At 41.9% G+C, this 27973-nt stretch overlaps 1 protein-coding gene across 2 annotated transcripts in view; it reads left to right on the forward strand.

The window, feature by feature from the left end:
* jag2b (jagged canonical Notch ligand 2b) overlaps nucleotides 1-27642 on the forward strand; it is a 42890-nt gene extending 15248 nt beyond the window's left edge. Inside the window, exons 3-25 of one of the 2 annotated variants that reach the window (XM_004550573.4) lie at nucleotides 1859-1913; nucleotides 6939-7196; nucleotides 7852-7912; nucleotides 10014-10144; nucleotides 11332-11451; nucleotides 11766-11876; nucleotides 12000-12113; nucleotides 13691-13804; nucleotides 14170-14276; nucleotides 18151-18313; nucleotides 18425-18586; nucleotides 18721-18834; nucleotides 18994-19107; nucleotides 19273-19386; nucleotides 20928-21044; nucleotides 21331-21358; nucleotides 21877-21962; nucleotides 22837-22950; nucleotides 23233-23348; nucleotides 23735-23983; nucleotides 24078-24209; nucleotides 24442-24592; nucleotides 24720-27642. In XM_004550573.4, coding sequence (XP_004550630.3) covers nucleotides 1859-1913; nucleotides 6939-7196; nucleotides 7852-7912; nucleotides 10014-10144; nucleotides 11332-11451; nucleotides 11766-11876; nucleotides 12000-12113; nucleotides 13691-13804; nucleotides 14170-14276; nucleotides 18151-18313; nucleotides 18425-18586; nucleotides 18721-18834; nucleotides 18994-19107; nucleotides 19273-19386; nucleotides 20928-21044; nucleotides 21331-21358; nucleotides 21877-21962; nucleotides 22837-22950; nucleotides 23233-23348; nucleotides 23735-23983; nucleotides 24078-24209; nucleotides 24442-24592; nucleotides 24720-25240 — 3252 coding nt within the window. In that variant the 3' untranslated portion in view covers nucleotides 25241-27642. The remainder of the gene's footprint in view (nucleotides 1-1858; nucleotides 1914-6938; nucleotides 7197-7851; nucleotides 7913-10013; nucleotides 10145-11331; nucleotides 11452-11765; nucleotides 11877-11999; nucleotides 12114-13690; nucleotides 13805-14169; nucleotides 14277-18150; nucleotides 18314-18424; nucleotides 18587-18720; nucleotides 18835-18993; nucleotides 19108-19272; nucleotides 19387-20927; nucleotides 21045-21330; nucleotides 21359-21876; nucleotides 21963-22836; nucleotides 22951-23232; nucleotides 23349-23734; nucleotides 23984-24077; nucleotides 24210-24441; nucleotides 24593-24719) is intronic. The other variant, XM_004550574.4, reaches the window with a different exon arrangement.
* The last annotated feature ends 331 nt before the right edge of the window (nucleotides 27643-27973 follow it).

A 27973-nucleotide genomic window follows, 5' to 3' on the forward strand; every position in this document is an offset into this window, starting at 1 on the left:
TCATTTCATTCAACTTTAAGTAGCTCAAATGCTACTATCTTTTTTTTTTTTTCCTTCCATCCACACTGAGAGTAATGCCCCGTCATTGACATTACACTAGAGATCACAGCAGTCACACTGTGGCTACTACAACTGTCACTGGCGGTGACGTAACGAGTGCTATTTAGGTCAGCTAGTTGCCTAGCAGTGTGCCCTGCAGCACACCAGCTAGATTACTGTGATACTGGTTAGCTTGGTTATTTTGTGTGCGGGTGTTTACTCGAGCAGCATCAGCTGTGCAGAATGCTCAAGTTTTTGCTGCATCGTTGCTTAAAACGCAAACGGTTGTCTGGTTTCCATTAAGTGTGAATAAAACAGTTTCAGTCCATAAACTGACTTTCATCAGAGTGGGCGGTCCCGTCTGTCCATTGGTCGAGGGGAGTTAAGCAACCAGAGGAGCTTTCACATTAATGAAACTCCATCAATAGATCATCAATCGTATCTTTGCTCGTCTTTATTATTAATTGCACAATAATTTCAGCAGAGTGTAAAACCCATGTAGCGCTGTCGTACTGGTTAACTGTAAAGCATAACTTGGACAGAAACAAGATAATCCCCTTAGCTGCTGCTTTCTTTCACTGTCTGACAACCAAGGATAAAGCCAATTCATCTCACACAGCTTATACTGGCAAAGTGACCGTACATTTTTGCAGATTTTTCTTCTTTTTTTTTTTTTAATTTCTTTTTTGATAAAAGGCAAACTTAAAAACTGGAGACTGAAGCAGGAAAGATTGACTTTGGTTAGACATCACTTTTGCACATTAGACTGAAATGTGTACATGTGATCATAGCCCCTGCCTGACATGTACTATATCTTGTAGTTGTATTCCTGAATGGCTCTTATCTCATTTTGATGTGTTTGGACCGCTCTGTAAGGGTATAAAAACTCTTTTAAACCAGCTATAATCCCAATACCCAATGCGATGCATTATCTTCCTGTCATGTACTTTTCACATCGAAGTCCTGTTCCCTGTCTTGGCTCTTTTCCACAGTTGTAATTGTTGTCTTACACTGTCAATGAAACCCAATGATTCAGCAGTAACTTCAGCATACCCTTGGATAATGGAGCCGAGGTCCATATGAGACGCTGTAGTAGCAGTAAAATTGATTTTTGTATCCGTGCGTGCTGATGTTTGAGAGCAGCACAGCTGAGGCTAAAATGATCATCTCCACAGTTCGGTCTGTTTTTAGGAAACGACTGTCATTATTAATGCGTACTGCTGTGATTTTAGGAACAAAATGACAAAGGCTGTTTTAATGTTCCCTTTTCCCCCCCCCTCTAGTTACAAAAAACAAAAACTGGTTGGAGAATATTTCATTGTCCTCAATTCCTCTTTGTCTTTAGATTTAAATGTCAACAAGGTTACCTTCAAGACGAGTAAAATCAACTGAAATTCTGTCTTGCAATGCTCACTGGGTTTCGCTACAACAGCCATGTCACAATTGGACTGGTCACGGTAATCACTGAATAAAGTGGAACTTTTCATTGTACAGCAGGTATTACAGTGTGGCCTGTGATTAATAGTCCCAAACATTTGTGCGTGCATTGGAATATAAGGTGTACTCTGAGACTCTGTTTGCAACTTCATTTACTGGAAATGCATTGATTTCTGTTTGTAGAAGGAAAAAGAGCTGCAAAAATGCAGCTTATGGACACAACTATTACATGTGCATGATCCTGAAGACTCCTGTTATTCACATTATACCAGTCAATGGCCAACACTAAACAAGCTCATTTAGGCCCACCTGCCCAAAACTAAAATAATGAGTCATAAATGCCATGTGACTAATGTCTTTTTGTTTTTGCTTTTTCCTTCAGCGGACATACACGTTGATTGTAGAGGCCTGGGACTGGGACAACAAGACACGAGAAAGTAAGTTTAAACCTCACCTTCATCATACTGCTTTGGATTTTACTATGTAGCGTTTGTCAGTAAGAAGTGTTTAGTACAAATCTTGACTGGCGTTGGATTTCTTTGAGTTTAGTATCGACATCAATACTTGAGTTTCGAATTTGATTTGATTGCAATCCAGTGTGTGTGTAGTAAGGGTTCCTTTTTTTTAAATGTATTTTTTCCTTATTTATTTATTTTAATACAGTAATGAGAACATCTTACAGTTAAAAAAAAAAAACCATGACGCTACATTACGTTTAATCATTTCCACTAAAATGTGCCAAAGATCTTTCCAGCATATCCTCCAAATTTCTTAAATACTTTGTGACACATAGTTTAATGATGGCTTAATGGCAGAGGTCACGAATTACAGGACTCCTCATAAAGAATACAAGCCTTGGTTTTCCTTGGCTATGTTGGCTGTGGCAGTCAGTTTTGACCAGCTGTATCCTGTTTTCCTTTGGTTGTGTCCGCTGGGTGGACTCCTGTAGAGCCTCTTTTTTCCCCATCTGAGCAGTAGCCCAGTCTAGGAGGAAGAGGACACATTGAGGCATATAATGTCTGCATGTCTAGATGTAACTTTGATCTGTGAGAAAGGTGTCATTTTTCATGTGTCTCTATTAACCTTATGTGCATGCAAGGGTGAATTAATTTTTGTATTGAATCATGCCATCCTGTCTTGTCCAGTCTTGAGCTTATTCTGTTTATATGAGGTCACTGCATCCTGTTTTGTCCATAACATCAAACACACTTCCACTTGAGAATGCAGACAATGGAGAAGAAATAGATTTTGACATCATCACTCTTTGATTAGACTGTGCATGCCCTGTGTAGTCTCCTGTTTCTGCACTGATTGTGTACATTTACGGTAATTAGTTCTGATGAAGGTGGTACGGCCCAGTTGTTGAGTAACAGACCAGTTGATTATCTGCCAACTACTCTCGCTTTAGTCTCAGCCAAATCGCTATAAAGAAGATGAAGATTTTTTTTTTTTCCCCAAGACATGGGACTCCTCACCAAGATGAGACGGAAAATGCTGTGCTTTTCATCATTTGCCAAACTATAGAAAAACCTTAATTATACTGTCCTTTGAATCTGAGGCAGCTTAGATTTTATTTTATTTTCATTGTCATTTTCAGATGTCACTAGCTTTTATGTCCCAAATTTCTTACCTTAGTAAGTTCAAGAAATAACAATGTCTGGAACAAACACGTTTGGTTTTTTCTTTTGTGGAGGATGGTGGGCCAGTCTGCAGTAGTAGCAAGCTTATGTCAGAGTTGGGCAGTTATTACAGCTTTTCTCAGCAGGTGGGAGGGTTGGACAGGTCACACGTGAACTTGTCTTATCTTTTCATTAGCAGTGGTGTCTTGTGCTTTTCATAGCAACGTGTTAGAAGTAGGTTTATTTCATGAGTAATGGTAAGGCAACTTTTTATAAATGGGGAGACTTGTTAGAAAGACATGGACCTCATTCTCCAGTAGTTCTAAGACAGCGCTCCCCAAACCTTTTTGCGCTACATGTCAGACATGATTTTTACGGACTGGCCTTTAAGGTGTCGTCCATAAATACAACAAAATAAAATGATACAACAAAGACAAACTGTGGTATTTTGTAAATACAATAATAACCGTGAATTCACTGTGTAATTGTAACTTTACTAGCAGCGTCCCCCTGAAATGCGCCAACAACATTGAGAGTAACATCGTCCCCTCTGCCCCTTAATGCTCTCTGGTCGCTATGGTAATGCATACATATTTCTTTCAAAATAAGACACAACTACAACACAGGAAAAGACCCAGAGAAACAGAGTTAATAATAATTTTAAAAAAAACCAACAACCTGAAAACCATAAATTTCACACCCAAGCCTGAACTCTCGCAGCCTGGTACCAAGCGACTCCTGTACTGGTCTGTGGCCCGGGGGTTGGGGGACCGCTGTTCTAAGATGTCAAGCCTTCATCTAGATTTACAGAACAGAAAAGCATCATCTGAACCCCTTTGTTACTGATGGTAAAAGATTTTCTTCCACCAAAACTAAAGCGCCAGTCACACAAATTTAGAGACCTATCAGTGGGTTTTTTGTCTTCTTTGGTTGCACTGACTGGTCTGTAGGCCTTAGTAGAGCCAAGATCATGAACATTGAAGCACCAGTTCTATTACACCAGATCTATACTGGGCCAACACCAGAACACCACATATTGGTGAGAATTGGGGTGCAACAACCAAATCCGTAGTTTGATCTATACTAATGGATACATGTGGAACTGCAGCTTGAAGCCGTTGTAACCATTGCAAGAAAAAACAAAAAAAGGAGCCTGTTAAGTCAGTTGGTAGTGCTGAAAAAACAGTGCTTGTATTAATATGGACACCAATGCTAATGAATCAATGCTGGGACATATTCAGTCTTCCTTCCTCATGTTTCCCTGTTCGTCCCCGTTGTAGTGCTCCTTTGTCATTCACTTGCCTCTTCAGAGACCTCCTCACCCCAGTGGTGTACTCTGACTCACTGTGTACTAGAGGTGCACTCTAACTAGAACCTGTAGCAGGTGGAGACTTTGGAGAGTTTGCAGAACAGAACAGGGTCTGCATTTGCAAGCTACTGCAAAGTTGAATATTCTGGAGACACGCCACTCCAAGTGTAGCCATAGTTCACACTTGTCATGAGCCAGCGATACTTAAGTTTTTCTTTTGCTTGTCATTGAACTATTTGTTGTTTTTGCACAGATGGATTCTTCATTCTCAGTCTGAGACATTAAGTTGAACTTGTCTGGCCTGAGTCAGCATCGGGGTCATGTCTGGTCCTACGTAAGAGCCTACCAGTGTGTCGAGGATGTCAGTGAGATTCCTCTCTTCCAGCGTCATGTCCTCCATAGCACCCCTCTTCCCTTCCCCCTGTGTCCTCAGGAAAGGCTGCCGGCTGTTTTCCTTGTGTTTATCGAGCAGGAAGTGGACTGGACTGGGTGGCCGGGCTCAGTGTTTAGACGCTTAGTAGCAGAGACCGGCTTGGGCCCCGAGCCCATTGTTCTCTATCTGGCAACCACCGAGGGTTATTTCTGTTATTGTTGCTTAATTTTGTCTGACATTGTCAGACTCCAGCAGAGGAATGTGTGTGTGTGCGTGTTCCTGCTTTAAAATGTCTTTGGAGCATTGAGCCCAAAGCCACGGAGGAAGTCGCAGGCCCCCATATTTCCACAGAGATTGTTCTCCAGCTTTGACTCCACTGTGAAAAGATTGCCTGTTATTTCATTCTGCCCCTCAGAAGTAGACTGTTTGAATGCTAGAGGATGATTGGCTTTAAATGTTTCACAGATGCTTCATGATGGTGCTTGTTTAAAGCTCACAGATGATATGTGCTGTTGCCAGAAAATTGACAATGAATTTCAAGAGCGCACTTAAAATTTAGTGGGTACAATTGAGTGTGACTGTACGAATGGATAGAGGCTCCACATCAGCGTCCGATTTTCAAATTGCTTCAAATAAATTAGTTTTTAGTCATCCTGATAAGTATACCTCAGCCTTTAAACAACTTAGTTAATGGAGAGACTTCTGCATAAAGGTTTCACTCCTAAGATAGTGTTTTTTTTTTTAAAGTGCTTGATTGATCTTCATTACCTTTTAAGTTGATGATAGCAAGTGGAAGCTTATTTACAGAAAGCAGTGACCTCTGATGCTGAAAAGCGAAGCCACCAGAAAGTGCCACAAACTGCAGTATCTCAAAAAACCTCCTGAGAGTGACTGAAGATGCAAGTCAGGTCCAAGAGATTCTCATATTAAAGTCTCCAACTGTAATCTTTTATATAAAGTCTACTGTTGACACTCTGTTAGATGCTGTGGCTTGGTCTGTAACAGACGGACAGAAGCGTGCAATAGGCAGGGGAAAGAAAAAGTGTGAGGATCTCAGCCTGGGTAGTGGGTATTTGTTGGTTATTGCACAGCATGTGTGCCTTATTTATGTGGTCCGAGTGTTTGTCAGAGTCTGAAATCGGATCTGTTACACTTTTCTGTATTTTGACTGTTAAACTAGTCGATTATTTTAAATCTGGCTTAAATGTGGAGTCTACCACACGTGCAGGCACCGCCTGTGCAACAAACGTTCAGAATTAATATCTCTGTAAATGCTCAGTACCAGCCAGATTCCCCCCCCCCCTCGCTATCCTTAATGGCAAACTCAGACACAGTTCTGGTGGTGAGCAGAGAAGGCTCCCTCACTTGCTGGTCAGACCATCGATTTGCAAGAGGGCAGCCAATCAGAAGGAAGCTGGCTTAAAAAGAGAGACCTTGAAATGTCTTGCTTTTATAAACGGGGAGAACTATGCGGGTTTACTTCGAGCTATGAGGATTGTTATGAACTGTGAATTATACAAATTAACTTGAGGGTTGAGAATAAATATGGAGCATTACAGAGCTTCATAAAGTTGGTAAAATGCACTGAAGTCTGGGACGGCCTAAAAATTTTAAATGAGTGACTGTAGTTGGTGTTCGTGTAGGGAATACTAATAAGCTGTGGTGCTCACTTTGAGGAAAAAGCTGGGAATGATTCTTTACATGGCACCAGGCAACATCAGGCTGTACTTAAACACCACTTTCAATTTACCTATTGCATACCTCTCTGATCTAGTCACGTTAGACTCTTCTCTCCCTCCTCTCACTGTAAGTGTAGCTGCTCTCAGCAGACAAAAGGTGTGAAAGTGAAATGAAGTGAAATATTAATTCAGTTTATGGCAGGATATTATTTTAGCACAAGTCCAATAAAAGCTTCTAAAGCTAGTGTAGAACATAACAAGAGAAAGGCAATAATGAAATGTCATCGTCTGAGCTTTACACTTTGTGTCGACTCTGTTGACCGCAATGATCAAGTCAAAAAACTAAACTGCCGTATAGATGGACGTTTTGTCAGGACACCTTTTGAGTGGACTAATATCTGATCCAGTGTCAGGTTGAGTTGCTTTATGTGTGGTGAGAAGGAAGTGAGTCTGAATCGCACATTCACCCCGTTTTGTTTCAGCTGAGGAGGACCTGCTGATTGAGCGCAGCGCCCGCACTGGCATGATCAACCCTGGTGACCCCTGGCAGACAATCATGCACGATGGGCCCGTGGCTCGCATCACTTATCGTATCCGGGTAAAGTGTGACGAAAACTACTACACCAGCACGTGCAACATACAGTGTTCTCCTCGTGACGACTACTTTGGCCACTACCGCTGTGGACCTTTAGGCACCCGTGTGTGCCTGGATGGTTGGATGGGCCACGACTGCACAACAGGTGAGCTCCTAGCACCTTAAAATGTCTTCAAAAATAAAAAGAAATGCGTGAATGAATTGTAAAGATTCGCTGCCTTTTGAGATCTATTTAATGAGATGTCTTTTAAACTGTTTCTATTAAGTTTGGGTTCAGATTTTCAAAGGGAGTCCGATCAGTTTACTCTTTACTGATCATCAAGGCTATAATTATTAAAGTAAGATGGCAGAAATGTGCAGTATGCATAAATAAACGTAGAATGTTTGGTCAGGTCATTATTCTAAAGTCTAGCAGTGTTGAGGTCATGCTTGTGGGTGGTGTTGGAGAGAGTGGGGGGCCCTCAATAAATCATCCAACTGACCTTAGAAGATGAAGGGTGAAAAAGGGGAGGAGAGCGCAGAAGGCCTGGCTTGTTTTTTTTTTTTTGTTTTTTGTTTTTTTTAAAAGAGGGTGGTGTTTTATGCAGGCCATAAAGTTGTCTAGTCAGGGTGCCATGAATTTTCATGTCTTGTTGCACTTATTAGGATGAAGGCAAACAAAACAAAACAAACCAGCGTCTCTACCACCCACTTTCTGTCTTGGTGCCCCCTTTCCTCCACTTCTTTAATTACCTGGGTTGCATGGGATGGGAAGAGATGCATTTAAATAAACACATGTTGTTGCTCTTTTTCTGTCTTAGCGATCTGCAAGCAAGGTTGCAACCTGTTACATGGCTCATGCAGTGTCCCAGGCGAATGCAAGTAAGATGACTGGGAAGATTTTATTTGATATGCAAAAATGTGAATCATAAATGCAGAATCTTTCTGTTTCTGGCGCTGTAATTTTCTAAATGTATCACATGTCGTAAAATGTTAGATCACTGTCATATTGCTCATGCATTTTTAGATGAAATGTTGGTTTTTGTTTTTTTGTTTGTTTGTTTGTTTTTAAAACATACAAAATTGCATCGGTATTTCTTAAAAATTCAGCAGAGGAGCTAAATCTGTGGGGGTGGAAAGGCTGGATTTAAAGCAGAGGCACCTTCACTTGTCGAAGCCTGTTGTATTTTGTGTGTGTGTGTGTGTGTGTCAGCCTTTCCCTCCCTCGTGGGCATCTCCACCTCGGTTCAGAAGAAAAGGGCAATGCCGTACCAGCCTTCTTGTATTTTTAGCTATCCGAAATCCTCCTTAGAATACCAAGCACCTCATCAGGCTTCTGCAGCTCGGACTGAAGAAAGGGACTCGTCTTGGTGTGTGAATTTGACCACTGCAAAACGTGCTGGGAATTGTCAGATGCTCTCCCCATCCGCATTGCAGTCCTCCTCGAAGGGCAAGGGACAGGAGCGGAAATGAATATCCCGCCGTGTTATGTACATTTCCCAAAGTGGAAACGACAATTAGATAAAGTGACGTTGGATGTCCCAGTGAATCCACGTTTCCAGGATGTGGTACATCCCGTCGTCATTTCGCCACCCCAGTCTTTCACCTGCTGTATCGGGGGGGGGGGGGATGCTTGCCTCCACGTGTTAGGAAAGAGAGTTGGCCGAAAGCTGAGGAATGAGGGAATGGTGTTTTCTTGTGCCGTCCTTTTTCTAGTTAGCGCATTCTTCTTAGTCATACAAAATGTCAAGTTGCAGTCAACAGGAAGTGTGACATCAATGGAAGAGCAGCAGTAAAGAGACTTCCTGCAGCGGCATGAATTTAATGATGCCTCAGGTCACAGAAAGCTTGCATCAAATCCCTTGCCATCTCCCTTTATTCCCTTTATTTCATCAAGGTTTTATGGGCTTTGCCTCGTCTGCCACGGGCTTTTGAGAAACACAAAAGCTAGTACGTGCCTGTTGTCACACCACAGTATTGAGGCTTTTTATTAGCCCGCATTAGGCTTGTTCTGACATATTTAAGAGGTTTGCTGCAGTGTTCCTAAGAACTCCTTAGATATTAATTGTAACCCTTCTATATGGAGTTTTGCCAAGTTTCATAAGTTTCACATTTGTGATTAATTATATCAATAAGGACAAACTACAGATTTACTCTTTGGATACCTTAAAGCAGTCTCCGTGTTCTTTTTAGTGTTATTGCCAAATTGCTGTTAAGCTCTCTGGTGGTAATTGAATACAGTGGATGAAGCATGCCAAGTCTTACCCTGATACCCCGGACCCCACAGTCTGAGACTGGCTGGAAGAGGGGGTTGGAAGGGGGTGCTGAAAGCTCAGAGAGGCAGCGGTGCCGTCTGCAAGGGGCTCAAAATAGCAGCCAATTGACAAGACAGCTGCCGTGACAACATTTCAGCCTTGGAATAGCCGAGTACAGTCAGACTGCTGCGCATAAACACTGTATACACACAATCACCTCCAGCCACGCACTCTCAGAAACATCACGTCACCCTTGTAGCCCCCAAATCCGCCTCACCCGCATACTCTAACCCAATGCACAGTAGCTACTGGAAGTATCCTTAACCCCTGCTGCCCCGGAATGTCACCCTCTACTAAGATTAGTTGGCAGAAGACGTCCATGGGATGTGTTGACACTATAGCAGGTACAATATTAGGTTTGTTTCCACGGGCTGTCTGTCACTTGTGCATCATTAGTAGCTACAGCAGCTCACAGCCTAATGGGTGTCTTTAAGAACTGTTCTTAACAGACACTAGTTTGGTTGTGGTGATTTATAATCAAGCATAAAACCATATCAGTTTCAAAACTGTTGGACATAAGTTGCAGATTGTTTTATGTAGATATTTTGAAAAGATTGATTCATCACCGATGGGTGATTTCACTATATTAGGATTCGGACCATGAAACCAACAATTTTTCAAGAAGCTGTTAAAGGGAAATTATTCATGGCTGTGTTCTTGTTTGGCAGGTGCCGATATGGCTGGAAGGGCCAGTTTTGTGATGAATGTGAGCTTCATCCTGGTTGTGTCCACGGGACTTGCAACGCCCCCTGGCAGTGCAACTGCCAGCAGAACTGGGGTGGTCTGATGTGCGAAAAAGGTATGGAAGAAATGCTGTTTATTTTTTATTTTTTTTACAAAATGTATTCACAGGGACTCGCAACACCAGGCAGGGTGAGTCGTTGTTGTCGTTCCTCTGCTCCCCCTCCAGGTACAGTTTCTTGGATTTCATGAGTAATAGATGAGCAAGCTTCTCACACCCTGACCCATTAACATTGAGGAGTTACATTTATCTTTATATTATTATAGTTATTCAGTTATTACAGAATTACACTGTTTATATGAGGTCTGAATTATATTTACTGCTCATTTTCTCTGAGTGGAGACCGGCGGCTGGATAGTTTTACTGCTTGTGTGATCTGAGCGACAGCAGGGACACCCGATCTCCACCCCCCCACATCCCTTCGTCACACAGGGCTCTTCAGGGGATGAGAATGGGCCCTAAGATCCCCAGCGGAGACTGATCCCCCTGCTCATTTATTTACCAGCCTTTAGGGTGACCTGGCTTTTAGCCTAAAGCTGGTGTGCAGCGATCAGTTAGTTTATTTTTGGGAGCTTTAAAATAATGAAGCAAAGAATATAATTGTGAAAAACTGCATTTATACAGATAAGCAGACTAAGTCTACACAGCTAGTGGTCTGAATACAGTAAAATTTATTTTAATGCAGTGCAGCAGAGGGGTTGAGAAAACACTGTGCTTCCTGTCAAAGTGGACAGCTGGTGCTTCTTGCTGACTGAGGAATCTGACGAGCTTTCTGGGAGCTCTCTGCTCCAACGGGATAAAAAGTGGAACAAGATGAGAGCTGTTTGTTCCACTTGTAATTGTTAAAGAGAATTATTAGTAGTGTCACTTCAGAATATACCAATACAGATAAAATTCTAGTATTCAGTTCAACCAGGAACAGTTTTGTAAAAACATTATTTTGACCTGCATTAACTCATATTTGGCAGTATGCCTCTGTACCCGTGTCTAAGATTGATGTGAAACATCATAAACACGTGTGGCAACAGCTGTCATCTTTGATTTTTGTTTCTGAGTGGTGAAGTTCTAATCCTCATGTTCCTTCTGAACATTCACTTATCACTTAATATCAAACTTCTCTCTACCTGGTTGAAAATATAGCGCAAAGTGAAAAAAGACAGCTTCATAGATTTTCTGTGCTTCTCTTTGCAACCTTGAGTTGTCATTTCACTTCACTGTGCATCTCCTTGCTGTTCTTGCTCCAGATCTGAATTACTGCGGTCGCCATCAGCCTTGTGTTAACGGAGGAACTTGTATGAACACCCAGCCAGATGAGTACCACTGTGCCTGTCCAGAGGGCTTCTCTGGAAAGAACTGTGAGATAGGTGAGAGAGAATCCACTCCCTAGAGGTGGGCCTTCCATGTACAGCATATTTTCTGCCCTCTCCTCCGCTGCTGCTGCCGCCGCCTCCTCTCTCAGCTATACTGGCCTTTGTTTTGCTAGTCAGAAATACATGGCACTTTTTCTGTGAACTTATTTACAGTTTGTAGGGAAAGCATCCAGCAAGACAAATGGAGACTTGTATTTTTTTTTTTTTTTTTTTTTAACAATACACTTTTTAAAAACAGGAAAAAAATACCCAAACATATCTCATATGAAATTAATGTTTCCCTTTCTTCCACACTATTGCTTCTTCAGCTGAGCACGCCTGTGTTTCCAGTCCTTGTGCAAATGGTGGTACATGCCGCGAGGTTCCAGCAGGGTTTGAATGCCAGTGTCCTCCAGGCTGGGATAACCCAACCTGTGCCAGTGAGTGTCTTCATTTCTTTTCTACACACATTTTTATTTTTATTTTTATATGATGAAAGTGATTTCCAGCCATGAAAATCAGGTTTTTGATCAGTCAGTCACTTACCTGAGTATTTTCCTCAGATTTGGATGACTGTGCTTCCAGTCCATGTTCTCATGGTGGAACTTGCATTAACCTGAAGGATGGATTCGAGTGTGTGTGCCTCCCTCAGTGGGAAGGAAAGACCTGCCAGATAGGTGAGTTTTGTGTGCATACACATATTAGTGTGTTTTTATTTCAGCCGGGGAAGATGTTTTTCTGCCCTTTTCCTGTTTGTTCCTTTTCCTAAAATAAATAATTGGCCTTTGACACGCAGGCATAGCATTGCTCATCATTTTGGAATGAAACTGCCATGTCACAAGGCCACAATATAGGATGTTGGTATCCTGAATGAGCTGGCAGCTTCCCACAGCGTGACCACCTTTTTCTCAATGACTTTATGAGATACCAAAGCCTATATCCGGCTGTTTGCTGGCCACTCTCTGTGGCATTCATTTCTGTAGAACCCCCCCCTCTCCGATGAGCGGACGTGACCAGCATAAAGTCAGGAAATGGATTACAACCGGTAAACAAAGTTGGGTTGCGTGTGTGGGGGTAAAGGCAGGAAAGAGATCCCGAGAGTTCAGTGTCGTTTTACCAGCTCCAGTCTCAGTTTACAGGCAGCTATAGGCCTCCTGTCTTACCTGGCCATTGGTGCATGTGTAGAGTTTGGGGTTTCATAGAGAAGACAGGTGTGTGAGGGGAGTGTAGCAGGACTCCCTGCGGACTGCCCTCTCCTCCCCAAACACCCACTTTTAATACCTGCAGGTGGTTGATGTTTGTGAGTGAAACTGTTAATCTTTATTGAACAGGTCAAAGTGGTGTATAGAATTACTGTGAGGTTGTCTATATGGCGCACAAAACATATTCTAAAAATATTATGAAGTTCTAAAATAAACTTTACGTAAGACTTAATTACAGTGCTTTTCTCTCAGTCTGGCTAAAATCTCTTAAGCAGGGAAAAAAACACCCTGTGATGCAAATGGGGAATTTTTTGCGAAAATGACGTCGACTCAGTGCACTACAGGATAACTCGGTGCTAAATATTAAATTCAGGTGAACTTTCGCAGATTTTATCACTTACACTGAATTTGAAATTGAGATCCTGAAAGTAGCTCGGCACTTTTACTCTTCAAAGTTTGTTTCCATGTATTGTGGAGTAAAGGCTTGAATAAAGCTTTTTGTGGTGCTTAAAGCTGTGTGAAGTCTGATACAGTGCCTGAGGTGTTGTCGCCTGAGCCTGCGTCATTTTCGGTCTGAAGACTATAGCTTTGAAAGTGGAGAGAACTCTGTGGGTACAGAAGCGAGCCTATGAGACCGCTCCACCTGATCTTAACCAGCAATGTTTTCATTGGTCAAGAAACTGAAAAGAATGAATATATTTATATCAAATTTTGTGCTTTTGAATTCCAATAATAGGCAGGTAATTTTATACCAGTACTCTGTTGACACCAACTGGACAAAAAATTTAAGAATTAAGGCACTTGAGCCATTAAATATTAGACGTTCATAAAGTTTTGTAACTCAGAAGTTGACCAAAAATCCTCATTATTTAAACTGTTCTTTGATTAACTCTTTATTCCTCGAACTTTACCTCACTCGAACTTCTGAGTGTTCGATTATACAAGAGCGCAGGTGCCAGCAGGCCTTCAAAGCTGGGTTGCTGGTCTCTTTCCTATCTTGTCCCTTCTCTGGTTTCATTCAATTGATTGACTCCTTACTCCTGCCTTCACAGATGCAAATGAGTGTGCAAGACAGCCCTGTGTGAACGCTTACTCTTGCAAAAATTTGATTGGCGGATATCACTGCAGCTGTTTTCGGGGATGGTCCGGACAAAACTGTGACATCAGTCAGTATTCCTCCCTTCAAAGTCGCTCCTAAATCGATAACTCTTCTTCTGGCTGCTCTCGGATGTCTCCTCCTCACTTTCTGGATGCACAGCTTAGGTGTACTTTGGCACCGCTTACTTTCCACACGTGTGGCAACGTGTTCCTTTCTCGTCTCGCAAACCGAAACTCCAGCTGTGTTATGCATGCCCAGTTACATAAGAGTCTATCTGGCACCCTTCTCACTTCACTAGTTTTTTTTTCTTTTCCTAACTTTTACTTAATCTATGCACAACTGATAGCGCATCGTTCACTCTTTTAGTGGAGTAGCATTTTTAAAATGTATGTTTGCAGGAAACTTGCTAATTCTTGTTGTCTTCCTCTTCAGATACCAGTGCCTGCCACGGTCAGTGCAAGAATGGAGCAACTTGCCGCGCTGTGTTGAACAGCTTTGTGTGCGAATGCCCACCGCAGTTCACTGGACAGCTGTGTGAGGTGAGTCTCATGTTACCCAGGTTCTACCAGTGACCAACTGCAATACGTAACGTAGCAGTAGGCTTCATTTATTAATTTTTGCTGTGAGATGCTGACTAACCCTTTATTGCATCTTGTGGTATAAAATATGAGAGGCGAAACCTGTTTTTTGCTGTAATTCCATAAACCAATATCATGCAGGATTTATGGTTTGTGTAAAGTGCTTTACTGCCTTTCACATTTCTGGACTTGTTGGCCTTGCCAAGGCACACTTTTGGTTTTCACAATTTCACATTTTCAAAGTTTGTTTCAACAAACGCTTGTAAATTAGTAACGTTGATTATTTGATCGATCCAAAACCAGAAGTTTCACACACTACCTTAACTTGAGCTCTTTAGTGCTTAGGACAGGGTTTGGGGGGAATTACCTCCTCAACATGTCCTGAAGTTCTCCAGAAGCCTGGGAATGAACTAATCATTTGATTCAGCTGTGATGACCCAGGGCGATACCTAAAACCTGCAGGACACCGGCCCTTGAGTTCCCCACCCCAGGCTTAGGGGTCCAGGACCTGTGGAGTTTGTATGTTATGTCCACTTAAGTTCAGGGTGTTTTCTTGGAGGTCTAAGGCTACGTTCACACTGCAGGTCTTAATGCTCAATTCCTATTTTTATTTTTTTTTTTATTTTTTTGGTCTGGTTGTTCACACTACAAATAAAATGTGACCGCAAATGCTTTGTGGTTATATGCATGTAAATCAGGAGATGATATCTCTTATTATAACCTGGTATCATGACCGTAAAAGGTGATCTGTTTGTTTCACAGATCTTCTGTAAACGTAGAACATTAACAAAATGCCATCATAGCGACTAATCATGTGCAATTGTACCAGCACTGATGGGGAAATGGTTTCCTGTGAAGTTGGATGCTAGAAAACATGTTGTGAAGCAAAGCAGCCCATGAATTGGGATGTAAGTGTCATTAAGATGGACTAGAAATTGCCCTAAACTATAAAGACAACCAAAAAGCCATAACACAATAGTCATCTGATCCAGCAGATCATTAAACTCCCCTACGTGCCAAATCGCTGCTGTGATCTGCCAAAACGTGCAATGTTGTCAGCCTCCAACCCTGCAAGCCAAGTCCACGTCACAATTCATACTTTTATTTCATAAAGATGCCACATATTGGTGTCCCTGCTGCAGCCCTTCATGTATGAAGCGAGTGTTTGAATGTAGGTTAGCAGTGAGGAAACCGACACTCAGCTGCATCTCTTGGGGTCCTGAATGGAGGACATTGCTGGTCAGGAGCCAATCCTGATTTAGCATCTCTACTATAAATATGAGCCTCTCTGAATGAGGGGACCCTGGATTTCTGCCCGCATACTACAGAGCTCTAATGCCTGCTGTTGCAGGGCCGTATAGTCCTACCCCGCAGTGCCAAAACTACAATGCCTCCAGCATCGTATTTCTCTGATTAGATTGTGACTACACAATCAAGTGCTTACTGGAGTAATCAATGTCATGTTTGCCTCGGTGTTTCATGTCTTCAGAGAAAATGGGTACAGAGAAAAGGCTAAAGGGGACAAATATGATGCATTTACTTTTATGGTAGTAGACATGCTTAAATTTTGTGAATTTTGTGAATTTAAGGGGCCAAGCAAAAAAGAGCTTTATCTTTTTATATTCAAGCACTCTTACTAGTGTGACTCTGCGAATATCACTTTTAGTCGGTCAAGCACTAGGTCCCAGCGTGAAATCTCATATTTGCTGCCTTGAAATCCATTCATGGTTCCTAAATATCTTGGTGATCTGATTGGCCAATGCTTTTTTTTTTTTTTTTTTTTAAAGACTCTTGTTATGGAAATTAAGCAATATATTAAATTATCTCAGAGTTAATTGAGATCGCGAGGTACCAGCTGCTGAATAATGATAAACGAAAGAAATTCTAATCATTACACGCTGACATCAGCAGGACCCAGGTGGATGCCCGCCTCCATCTGCACAATTATACCTCGGGTGGATGTAGTGCAATAGAAAGATAATATCCTACATGAAACTACTCGCAACACGGTGAATGCCATCTAGTGAGATTTTATTCACGCGAAATCAAACATCTCTAAAGCAAGAGATATCCAAAAATGGGCAGCTTGCATCTAAACAATCTTAGAGGTGTGAAGAAAAAAGGGAAAATAACAAAAAACTTCCAGGAATACCCGATTTAACCTTTGCCAGTTTTCTCTTCAGAGCCAACTTTTCAAGTTATGACCACTTGAAATGGTGCATCTTGCAATTTCGCTTAAACTTGCCCGGGTAGTGCTGGTGACGAGAGCCTCTGTCTCCTGTAGAAAACTTGATGACAAGTGGACAACATGGATACGAGTTGAGAATAACAAAGAAAGAAAAGAGGGGGTCAGTAAAATGTGAGTCCTCAGTTGGCAATCTACATTTAATTGGGCCCTTTTTATTCACAGAGGACATGTGGGTGATCTAAGCGATCGCCAAAAAGTCTGGCTAGACACAGCAAAAATAAATTATGCAATGAAACGCACTAAATTCTGGGCTCTCGCCTGCTGCATTAACAATGACTTTTGTGCTCTGGACAGCACAAGCAGTTAACAGTGATGTTCTGCAGATTTATTACCTTCAGACGTGATTCCCTGACCACACACGTGCAAATACTAAAGAAAGAAGTCTGGCCCTGACACTTAAAATAAACTGTGTGTGACCACAAACTTCACCAACCCCGTTGCCCAATTCCATCTCCCTTTTTCAGCACCTTAAATGGCAACGGGTTGCAACCCAGAGTTTATGCACAGTTATGCTCTGTTTATAGGAACTGAAAGATTTTCTGTCCAATCCCAGAAATGCCGTATGTGTAAATGGCTGAAGTTATCACTCTGACCTCTAGGCAGCTTCTCTCTGTGTCAGAGGATTTATATTTATGTGTTCGCTTGTCTCTGCATGATGTGGAACCAGCTTCATAATAGATAGCCGTTCTTTTGCCTGCTCCGTTTCGCATTCTGACTCCTCTCAAAATAATCTTGAATGATAACGCAGGGCAGAGATGTAAAACCGAAAGCATGGATTCTGTTGATGAGCTTAGTAAAAGTTTCTGAGGCTTACATTGCTCGTCCACTTACTCAGTTTGTTCATAATCGCAGAGGCTTGAGCCAAGCTAAGCTGCTCACCTTCAGACTTTAGCTGTCCTTACTCCAGCTGGCCTGATTGCTTTATTATCATAGGCAGTTTAATGTGATGATAATGTTTTCTACCACTTAGAAACTCTTTTGTCCGTAAAACGGACTGATATAGTGTGCATACAAGCATTTCCTTCTATACTCAAGTATAATCTAACCAACATTCATACACATTCACACTCCGATGGGCACATCGGAGAGCAATTTGGGGTTAGTATCTTGCCTAAGGATTTATATTTGGCATGCAGACTGGGGAAGCCAAAGATCGAACCACCAACCTTCCAGTTAGTAGCTGATCTGCTCTACCACCCCACAATTCGTGAGCACTTGTTGAAGAAAACTTTGCTGAGTGTACTAAGTCACACCAGTTTACTGTATTGTTTGCCGGGGTTTTTGTGTCCAACATCAGGCTGTTAGTTTGAGGAAGCATCCTCAACATTTGTGCTTGCAATGACCTGGTGAATACAAATGGACTGTTTTAACATATAGTGCTTTAGATCCTCTTGGTCTCCATCATCACCTGAAGAAGATACCTGGCTGTGTAAAGATGATGGACTATGTTTACTGAGTGATTTTTATTTATTTATTTTTTTCCGCCATCATTGGTCTTATAATTGGAACAGTCACTCTTTTAATGTGTATATTTTGTTTGTCCTCCCCCCCCCCCCCCCCCCCCCTCTTCTCCTGTTTTTTCCAAAGATCCCAAGCTCGTCATCTTCTGATGCCTGTGATCCAAACCCTTGTGAGAATGAGGCCAAGTGTCATAGCATGGAACAGGACTTCTACTGTGCGTGTCCTGAAGGCTACGAAGGAAAGATGTGTGAAAGGCTCAAAGAGGATTGCCAAACCACTCCATGTCAAGGTGGCTAAAGGAATCTGCAGGGGGGAAAAGGCTGGAATAGATCGATAATATGAGAAAACACTAAACCTGAAACTTGTTTTTTTGGGGGGGTTTTTGGTTTATTTTTGACAGCTATTGACAGCTGCAGCATTGCTGTTGCAACCAATGACTCGGATGGCATACAGAACATACCCTCCAATGTCTGTGGCGCACGAGGACGCTGCATCAGCCAGCCAGCCGGAAACTTCACCTGCGTCTGTGATCCGGGTTTCAGTGGCATCTACTGTCACGAGAGTACGTAGAGACTTGAGCTTTCAGATTCTGGAGGTGCTGTGTGGTCTGTAATTCATTTTTGGGGTGTTTTTTCTTTTCTTTTAACCCTTTCAGTATATCATTATATACGTCATATCATTTTCTTTTTATTTTAGATATTAACGACTGCATAGGCAACCCATGCAGAAATGGGGGAACCTGCATTGACAGAGTGAACTCATTTCAGTGCGTTTGTCCTGATGGATGGGAGGGCCAGCTCTGTGACCACAGTGAGTGATTTCCTGCTAGTCTTTGTGTCCTTCTTAAACACAAAGTCACGGCTGGTTTAAAGAATCTGCCACCACTGCGTTGCTTTGTACCAAACACGCCACAGTTTATGCAAAAGTGAATGAAACACTTGAATCATAGAAACCTTCCTCCTTCCTCAGATGTCAACGAGTGCAGACACAATCCTTGTAAGAATGGTGGACAGTGCATCGACCTAGTAAACGACTTCTACTGCAACTGCACCGATAACTGGAAGGGCAAGACCTGCCATTCCCGTGAGTTATCTGCCTATGTGTTAATGGGTGTGTTTATGTTCACAGCTCCCAGTAGTTCCAGCTCCACCTTTTGTGTATTTTTACAGTTTCACAGCTGTAAAACTGATGTCTACATTTATATCATTATTGGATTACACCAATTATTAATTAATTTCCTCTTGCCAGGTGAGCGCCAGTGTGATGAAACCACCTGCAGTAATGGAGGAACCTGCAATGACCACGGGGATACCTTCCGCTGTGCATGCCCACCTGGTTGGGGAGGAAAGATGTGCAACACAGGTGAGGCAGAAACGGAATACGCTAAGGTTTAAGGAAGCTAATGGCTTAGTTTTACGGGAGATTTTGTCAGAAATCCAAAAACTTTAAAATGTTTACTGAATGCTTTTTGCTCTGCTTTGCCTTCACTAAACAGACGATGCATGGACCAATCATTACGGCTACATTTGTAGTTGCTGGGAGCTCTTAATGCTTTTCATAACTATGAAATGGGCTGTTTCCGTCACTGGCTTAAATTGTCATTAATGGACACAATGCCAGGCCTAACCTTAACCCTCTGAACAAGCTGAGAAATGTGTGTGGGTGAGGCTAAGCCAGAGTAATGCTAATGATGGATTCAAGGATGAAAAAGTTTGGCTGTTAATCAGCCCTGATTTTAAACCAACTGCAGTTCCTTATAGGTGAATAAGTATCATGTTAATAAGAAACTGTCACAAATTGACAGGAAACATCCACTTGTAAGATTATCAGAAACTTTTCTGATGCTTTATATTACTGACATTATTGTATTTTAAAACTAAGTGTAGGAGATGGAGCATGATTGTCTTTCACTCATAAACCTTATGGTGGGCAAACTTGGAGTAATAGATGGGATGTCTGTTGGCCCTTCCTTAAAGAAATGTCATGCAGTCTTATACCCCTTCACTTCTTGAATAGAACTGAGAAACAACCAGCTGTGTTAGTCTCGATTGGTTAGATTCAGAGTAAAACGGGCTACAGTGATTGCTGCAAATTTGCAAGACTTGGCATATCTTTTAATAACCACGTAACTCTTAGAACAGCCACCTCTGATCGGCTTCCATTGTTGGTGTCGCATTTCAGCAGTTTAATCCTGTCTGATCGGTGAGCCAATTTTAGGTTGACGAGAAAGTTGGCGAATGTTTTAATCGGAAGAGGTTTTGGATTCTGGTGACGGTCCTGTTTTTCTAGGTTCATATAGAAACTGTAAACATGACAAACGTAATGGCATCAGCAGTTTAGCATTTAAAAAAAAAAGAAGTGGGAAATGAAAATTCATAACAAGTGAGCAAAGTACCCATTTTTTTGCAGAATAGAACCCATTATAAATATCTGAATCGCATTCATGAGAGACCAAACGGTTGACCTTGCATGATAACCTGAGGGCAGAAGCTACACCGCCATATGGAGTGGATGATTCAGACAATCCAATATGGTATTAGCCTTCCAAGGAGGACCTCCCTGAGAGCTTACTTTTAGCTAATTTAAAGGCTGGCTGGAATTAGTGGGACAAGCATGTCCCAAATTACCTCGCCTTTCACAAACACTCAGGTAACAAGTAATTATTCAAGCCTGTTGCTAAAAAATAGTAAAATGATGATAAATATAGGCTGGTAGAACATAAAATAACTGTCTATAGGGACTGTACGGTAAGTTTATAATGTGTAGGAAACCTGTAACCTTATTCCCGGTAGTTTAGTATCACCCACTTGCTCCACTGCTTGGAATCATATACCTGTGTATGTGTTGCTCTTTTGGGTTTTGACAGTCTAGTGCACCTCGTGACTCACTCTCTCTTTCCATAGCTAAGAACAGCACATGCGCCTCCAGTCCTTGCTCTAACGGAGGGACTTGTGTGGGAGGAGGCGATACCTTCACCTGCATCTGTAAAGAGGGCTGGGAAGGCCCCACCTGTGGACAAAGTTAGTTTTACTGTATAACTTTAAATATAACTGACGGTAAAATCACCATAATTGTGTGTTGGGTGTACTGTTTTTGAAGTAGAGGTGAAATCTGTTGCAATGGGACATTTAAGTTTTATTATAAAGTTTGCAAGTAACAAAAGCTTGAAACCCATGATCTTATTAGGCTGGGATTATTGCTGCATTACATGCATATAAATAATAGACTGGTCAATTCAGATGTGGGGGGTAGCATGCCACATGTATGCAACAAAGATGATACATTACTTTTTCTTTTCTTCAACAGATACAAACGACTGCGACCCTCATCCATGGTATGTAACATTTTTCTTTCCTTGCACACCTCCCTGGCTCCTTCATCTCCACGCTTTACTCAGACCTTACAGGCTAGAGGGGTGAAGGGCCACTAAAGCAGTGGAAGTTGTCCTTAAATCAAGCCTCAAAGGGCATCTCGCAGAGGAGGGGGCTCAAATATTGAATAGGACAGTGAGAAGTGGGAGTTTTGTGGGGAGGACAAGAGTCCCACCTACCCTGTGGTGAATGCAGGTGGGGGGTAGAATGGCAGAGGGGGTGTACGTGTCCATTCTTTCCGTGCGACCTGGGGGGAAGCTTGGCTTTTGAGGAGGAATGGAAGAAGGCCTGATGAGGGGAGGGGAGGAACTGGACACACCTATTAGCATTTGAAAGGTGGAGGCTTGTATTGATGGGTTGAACTGAGTCTTGTGACCCCCCCCCCCCCCCCCCCCCCACAAAGGCACACAATCGATGTGCTTTGTTGTAGCTGGAAAGGATGTACGGCCTCATCTAACTGTCAGTTTCTTTGCTCCCTCAGTTACAATGGTGGGATCTGCGTGGACGGAGTCAACTGGTTCCGGTGCGAGTGCGCCCCCGGTTTCGCCGGACCTGACTGCAGAATCAGTGAGTGATGACATGAGGATTAAGATGAACCGATTTTGGATGTGATGGCTAAAACCAACCACAATGATATTCCTGATGAGAACATGATTAAGAGGATTGCTACATGGAAGAAGGGGTGGAAAAAAGTATAGGGCGTGGAAAAAGATGGCTGTATTGACATCTAAATGTGAGACCGAGACAGACCCCTCTCACTTTCTCTTAGTCCTTTAACGCCTTGGGGGGGTCAAAGGTCATCCCTCCTCCGTACTCACACAGTCACATATTCACACATTGAAGACAAATAACCCAGTGACCCCGAAATTCTTCTTTTCTGCTCCTTTGTTTTGGACGGATAGCCTTCACCTTTTTTCTGGGGCTTAAATTTGAAAATTCTCATTCAGACATGTTCATGTGAAATCTGGGTGACAATGGCCTGGAGGTTCCCACTGACACGGGAGGCGAGGCTTTGTGATTTTTATTTTTGCACTTTTTGGAAGTTTTTAGTTTTGACTGGCTGTTTTCGGGGTGGGGGGTGGGGGGTTGTTATTGGGGGGCGGTTTTTGTTTGTTTTGTTTGTTTTTTTTTTGTTTTTTTTCCCTAAAGCATCAAATGCGATATGATTGTAAGTGGGGGAAAATGTGACTTTTATAGTTATTTTCTATCTTTTTGAATTAACTTTGTCTGTAGAACAACATTTATTTAACAATGTACAGCCAATGGTGACTGGTTGCAAAAAAAGGCATAAGAAGGCCACGTCTTGTTTTAAGATGTCAACTTTTTCCCAGTAGCTCAAAGTACTTAAAACATCAACTTTCAGGGAGCTTGGAAGACTCGTAGACCTAACTAATGGTTTAACATTTTGTCTTAAATTGTGGTGTTTTTCCTCTTTGTGTAGACATAAACGAGTGCCAGTCTTCACCCTGTGCCTATGGAGCCACCTGTGTGGATGAGATCAATAGTTTCCGATGCATCTGTCCGCGTGGAAGAAGAGGAGCCAGATGCCAAGAGTGTAAGCACGCTCAAATTTAAGTGATTTCAGGATGAAATCACCTCCTTTAGATTTACATTATTGGCTAAAACCATGGAGTATCTTAAAAACAAAGTTTTGCATTGAATGAGCTCCAGTGGCACAGTGGTTTAAGCTGAGGGCTTTCACTGTCTGGTTATGACATGCAATTACGAATGTCGTTATCTACTGCAAGGGGCTTAGACCAGAGAGGAGAGCTGCAGGAGGACAGCTGGAGATTTTAAAACTGTTCCATAAGTGCATCATGGTTCTTCCTATCTATAGTCATAGGCGTTGGGAAAACTTGCCACTATACTGGGCTGCAGTTTCCACATGGCAGCCACTGGGAGGAGGAGTGCAACAGTTGCCATTGCCTCGATGGCAAGGTGGATTGTACAAAGGTAAGAGACTTAATTACTATCAAAACGGCGTTCTGATTAAGAGCTCATCGTGTTTATCTTATTCCTGGACCCTAAAGTTAAATAACCGCCTATGATTAGAGCCTTCAAGGTACTCTTCTTTCGCACCTTTGAACAGATTCCAGGACTTGTGCTATTTTTAGATGGCTTGATTGATATCCTGTTATTAGCTTTTCCATTCTGTGTCTTTGAGTTCACAATGGATATTATATTCAAGGGAATATTTCCAGAAGCATGAATGAAAATGCTTTCATATGAAGTCGCACTCCCACGTGATATTTTAACATGGTGACAAGTGACGCAAGAAAGAAATGGCAATGCGAATGTTGTCTCACGTCTAAGTGAATATTTTGACCTTGTAACACCAGGTGCTGTGTGGTCGCCGTCCGTGCCGGCTCGAGTCATCGGGCCGTGACCAGTCCTGTCCGGCTGGACAAGAATGTCTGGAGCATAGCTACTTCACCTGCTTCTCCCCCCCTTGTCATCAGTGGGGGGTTTGTTCAATGGTTGGACCTCCACCTCCACATGTAACCACCAAGTGCCAGCCAAACAGCGGCCATTTGGACAACAGCTGCGGCCGCATAACACTCGTTTTCAACAGAGACAAAGTACCGCCGGTGAGTAATCAGCCACATATCGCTTTGAACCGTTTAAACTACTTTTTATGTTGCTTCTGATTGATGCGTTTTGGGTTTTTGTGTATATCTACAGGGAACAACAGTGGAGAATATCTGTTTTGAGCTGAGGTATCTTCCTGATACTAGACACTTGGCAAGAGACCACGCTCTTCTCCTTCTCTGTGATCTCTCTCATTCAAATCAGGATGCTGTAGAGGTGGCTATAGTAAGTAAAAGTGAATTAGAGTGGTGATTATTCCATTGCCTTCTAAAACAACCTTATTCTAGCTCATGTTGGAGATTTTACCAAGCTTGATTGACACAGATTTATGGGTGGGGGCATAAAATACACAAACAGCCAGTGCCTACCATACAACCCAAGTGGCATACTCAATAAGATGTTTGGTTGGGACTTCATGGTGTCTTTTCTCTTCCTTTCTTTTTGATTTGGTTCTCAGTCTTTCCATCCAGAGGATTTACCTGACCACAGTCTGATCCAGGAGACAGCCAGTGCCATTGTGGGCACCTTGTCTAAGCGGCACAATAGCACCATAATGCTGGCAGTCATTGAGGTCAAAGTGGAAACCCAGGTCATGCGTCCATCAGTGGGTAAGGAATGATTAACGCAAATGTTGCACAATGGTTTCATAGGGCCAGCCATTTTTAGTTATTGCTGACGTCGCACTCCTACTGACTTTACTTTTTCTACAATTTCCTTCCATGTTGATGTCAACAGATTACCTGGTGCCTCTACTATGTGTCGCCTTTTGTTTGCTCTGCCTCTTCTGCATCATTGTATGTGTTTGGTGGACACGCAAACGGAGAAAAGAGCGCGAGAGGACCTCCCGATCAGCCGCCGACGACAGCGTCAACAACCAGTGGGAGCCACTGCGGATCGTTGTGCGACGTCAGCAGGAGCAGCAGCAGCTGAAAGAAAGCAACAGGGAGGCTGAGCAGGAGCGCAAAAAGCTCATGGGCCCCTCCTGTCGGACGTATGATGAGGAGGAGGAGGAGACGGAAGGCGAGCTTGAGCTCGAGGAGGAGTGCGGTGGAGCAGAGGCGGGAAAGCAGCTAGTTTATAAGTACTCTAAAACTGCAGTGCGGCCCAGTGGAGGAGTGATCTGCACCATGCACAGCTCCAGTTCACCTCTCAAAGCCCCCCACCGGACCCCAGGCTACAGTCCCAAAGACAACCGCTGGAAAAATGTCAGTGCGGTCCTGACTGGTCAGAAAGACCTCAGAGACTATTGTGTATGAGATATATATAAACAAATGAGTTGCAGTGTGGAAGCAAGAGAAGCTGCAAGGCAGTGACTATTTTTAGTTTGGACTATTTTTGGAAAGAAAGGAAAAAATGCTTTTTGTTTATATAAGCCATTGTTTGCTTCATTTTCATGTTTTCGTCACTGTCACCTGAAGTGATTTTTGATTCAGGAGGGCTAGAGCACAGTGAACATCCTTTTTTCATTCTGTTACCTTATTTTCCTTTACATGTACACAGGAGCTGAGATGTAATGATATTTCAGGAGGCAAAAGAAGCTTCTTGCAATTTATGTTTATGGACTTGTTGGTAAATGGTGAGTCACTGATATGGATTGAGGGGGAAAAAAAAACAGGCTGTATAATGATTTTATTTTTTGTTTTGTTTACAGATGAGTATGATTTTGTTAAACTATCAGTGGGTTCCTGTTCAGTGTCTGTTGGGGCAGATGCACATTAAAGGGAGAGAAAGGGAAGGGTTTTAGAGACATGGACTGTTGTTGCATTCACAGTAACAGGGGAAACTCTCCCTTTGCTCTAGTTTCCTTCCAGCTTTGCCCACCTGTGGCCGTCACACGCCAGCCTTACCAAAAACACTTGGCCTGGAGGGGAAGAGGGGGCAGAAACCCCAGTGCCTACTATGTGGCCTTCCTTGTTTTTGTTTGTTTTCCTTTTCTCCTGTCTCGTTTTCTTGGCTGAAAGCTCTGTTTGACGATTTTTTGCAGTATTTGAGTTGGTAGCAAGTGCCTTTCTAAGAGCTGCGTTCAGGCTCCAAGTTGCGCTGCCCAGTTTGACCTCCTTGTTCTCAAATCTCAAAGGGATATGTGTACATTTAGACTTCAGTTTCACAGCAACGCCATTCAAGGTATTTGATCAAAGCAGAAATGAATACTCTGTACATACATGTAAATACTAAAGGAGTCGCTGTGTATATTTGAAATAAGTAACTTAAAAGACAAGTCACACATTTTTATTATTATGATTAATATTATTTTTATTTTTTTTACAACGCCATTCCTTTTATTTAATGCCTGTCCAAATAGGCAGGTTTTATAACACTTAATACTCAGTCCCGCAGTTAAGAGTTAGGAACATTTACAATGAGGTACCACCTATGAAGGAATTTATGAAGGGTTTATAAATGGTGTCTATTTTTTGAGGGGGGGGGTATTAATATGTGTTTTGAAATATTAAAGAAAAAGTGATGTTTTTGGTTTTTCACCTTTACATTATGTGATAGAATAACTTTCACAGGGCCGAGGCATCACTAGGCATCCTGTTCGTGTCATTGATGTTATTTTGGCTTTTCTTTCAGTCTAGCATGCAGTCTCAATATTAGCTTCCCTTAGTGTTTTGTTGTTGTTGGGTTTTTTTTTGTTTTTTAGGGGGGTGTATACACAATTGGCAAAGTTAGAAGTAGGAAGCATAACCTGGATGTTTTATTTTGTAGGAAAATGTACTATAAATGCTTTAATTTTGCTCTTAACTGTTGTTAGCCCTAAGATTTACTTGCTATTTATTTGTAAGTGCTGTAGAGAAAATCATATTGCTATTACGGTCAAACCGCTCTTTTGCTTTCTTTTTCATTGTTTTTTTTTTTTTTTTTTTTGTTTGGTTTTTTTTTTTTTTTTCTTTTGTCTTTCTTTTCTTTTTCTTTCTTTTTCTTTTTTTTAAAAGCTGCCAATACTATAGCCTTAACAAGTTTCCAAACCATTTATAAACCCATCACAAACCCTTTTATTTCAGGTGCCTTAATGTAACAGTGCATTGTTTGTGTTATCAGTGGTCGTGTTATGTTGTTGGGGTTTTTTTTGTTTTTTTTTTTGTTGTTGTTGTTGATGTTGTTCCACTATTAAGGCAGGTAAGACATCTTGTGTAGTGTGGTGTGCTTTATTCGCTTGAGTAAAGTGCACTGCTGTCACTTTACTGTCATGGAGATTTCTAAAATAAAACACAGATGGATGGTTTAAAAACAAAAGAAAAACCAGTCCACTCTTGGCAGTTTAGAGTTCTGAATGTGGATGTTGGGTCAAATGTGGACATCTTGCATTAGCATTAGCTTGGTTTAAAGGCTTTAATGAAGGGAACAATGTTTGCAGATGCAGATTTTTCTTTGCCATCATGTAAATGTGTTTTAAGTTACCAACTCAGTTTAAACAGTTTTACCCCTTTTCATATCATGTCATTGTCTCAAAACGCCATTGTATTTCTGTAAATGGGACACAGCAAAATAAACAATTAAAGCTGCATCACTGCTGGTGTTAAAAGCTGAATATGCATATTGTATACATTTTATTGTACAAGGGACATGCGTTAATTTTGTACAAAGCAAAAAGGGTGTTTCATTGTTTTAAATAATCATCCTACCTATTTATTAAAGCAGTTTTGACACACCATGATCACACTTGTAATATTTGGTTTACAGTGCAAAAATCACCCCAAAATATTCACATCCAGTGTAAATTGAGCAGCAACATTTAACGATTACACACATTCTGATTTGTCAATGTATTTTATTTTTTTTTAATTAAATCTTGCCTTATACTACAGTCAGTCTAGAGAAAATGCTGATTGGAGATAGTGGGACACCCAAGATGTATGTCATTCTACAATGCACCTCTGAAATCATTCCCCTTGAAATGGTTGTTTCAAAGACGGGGACCAGATAAGCAAGCACGTGCAATCAATGGCTGTCCTCGAAACAAAATGTCATTCAAGGTGGCAATAACA

Source organism: Maylandia zebra, linkage group LG15 (assembly GCF_041146795.1).
Source record: "Maylandia zebra isolate NMK-2024a linkage group LG15, Mzebra_GT3a, whole genome shotgun sequence".
Lineage (NCBI taxonomy): Eukaryota > Metazoa > Chordata > Actinopteri > Cichliformes > Cichlidae > Maylandia > Maylandia zebra.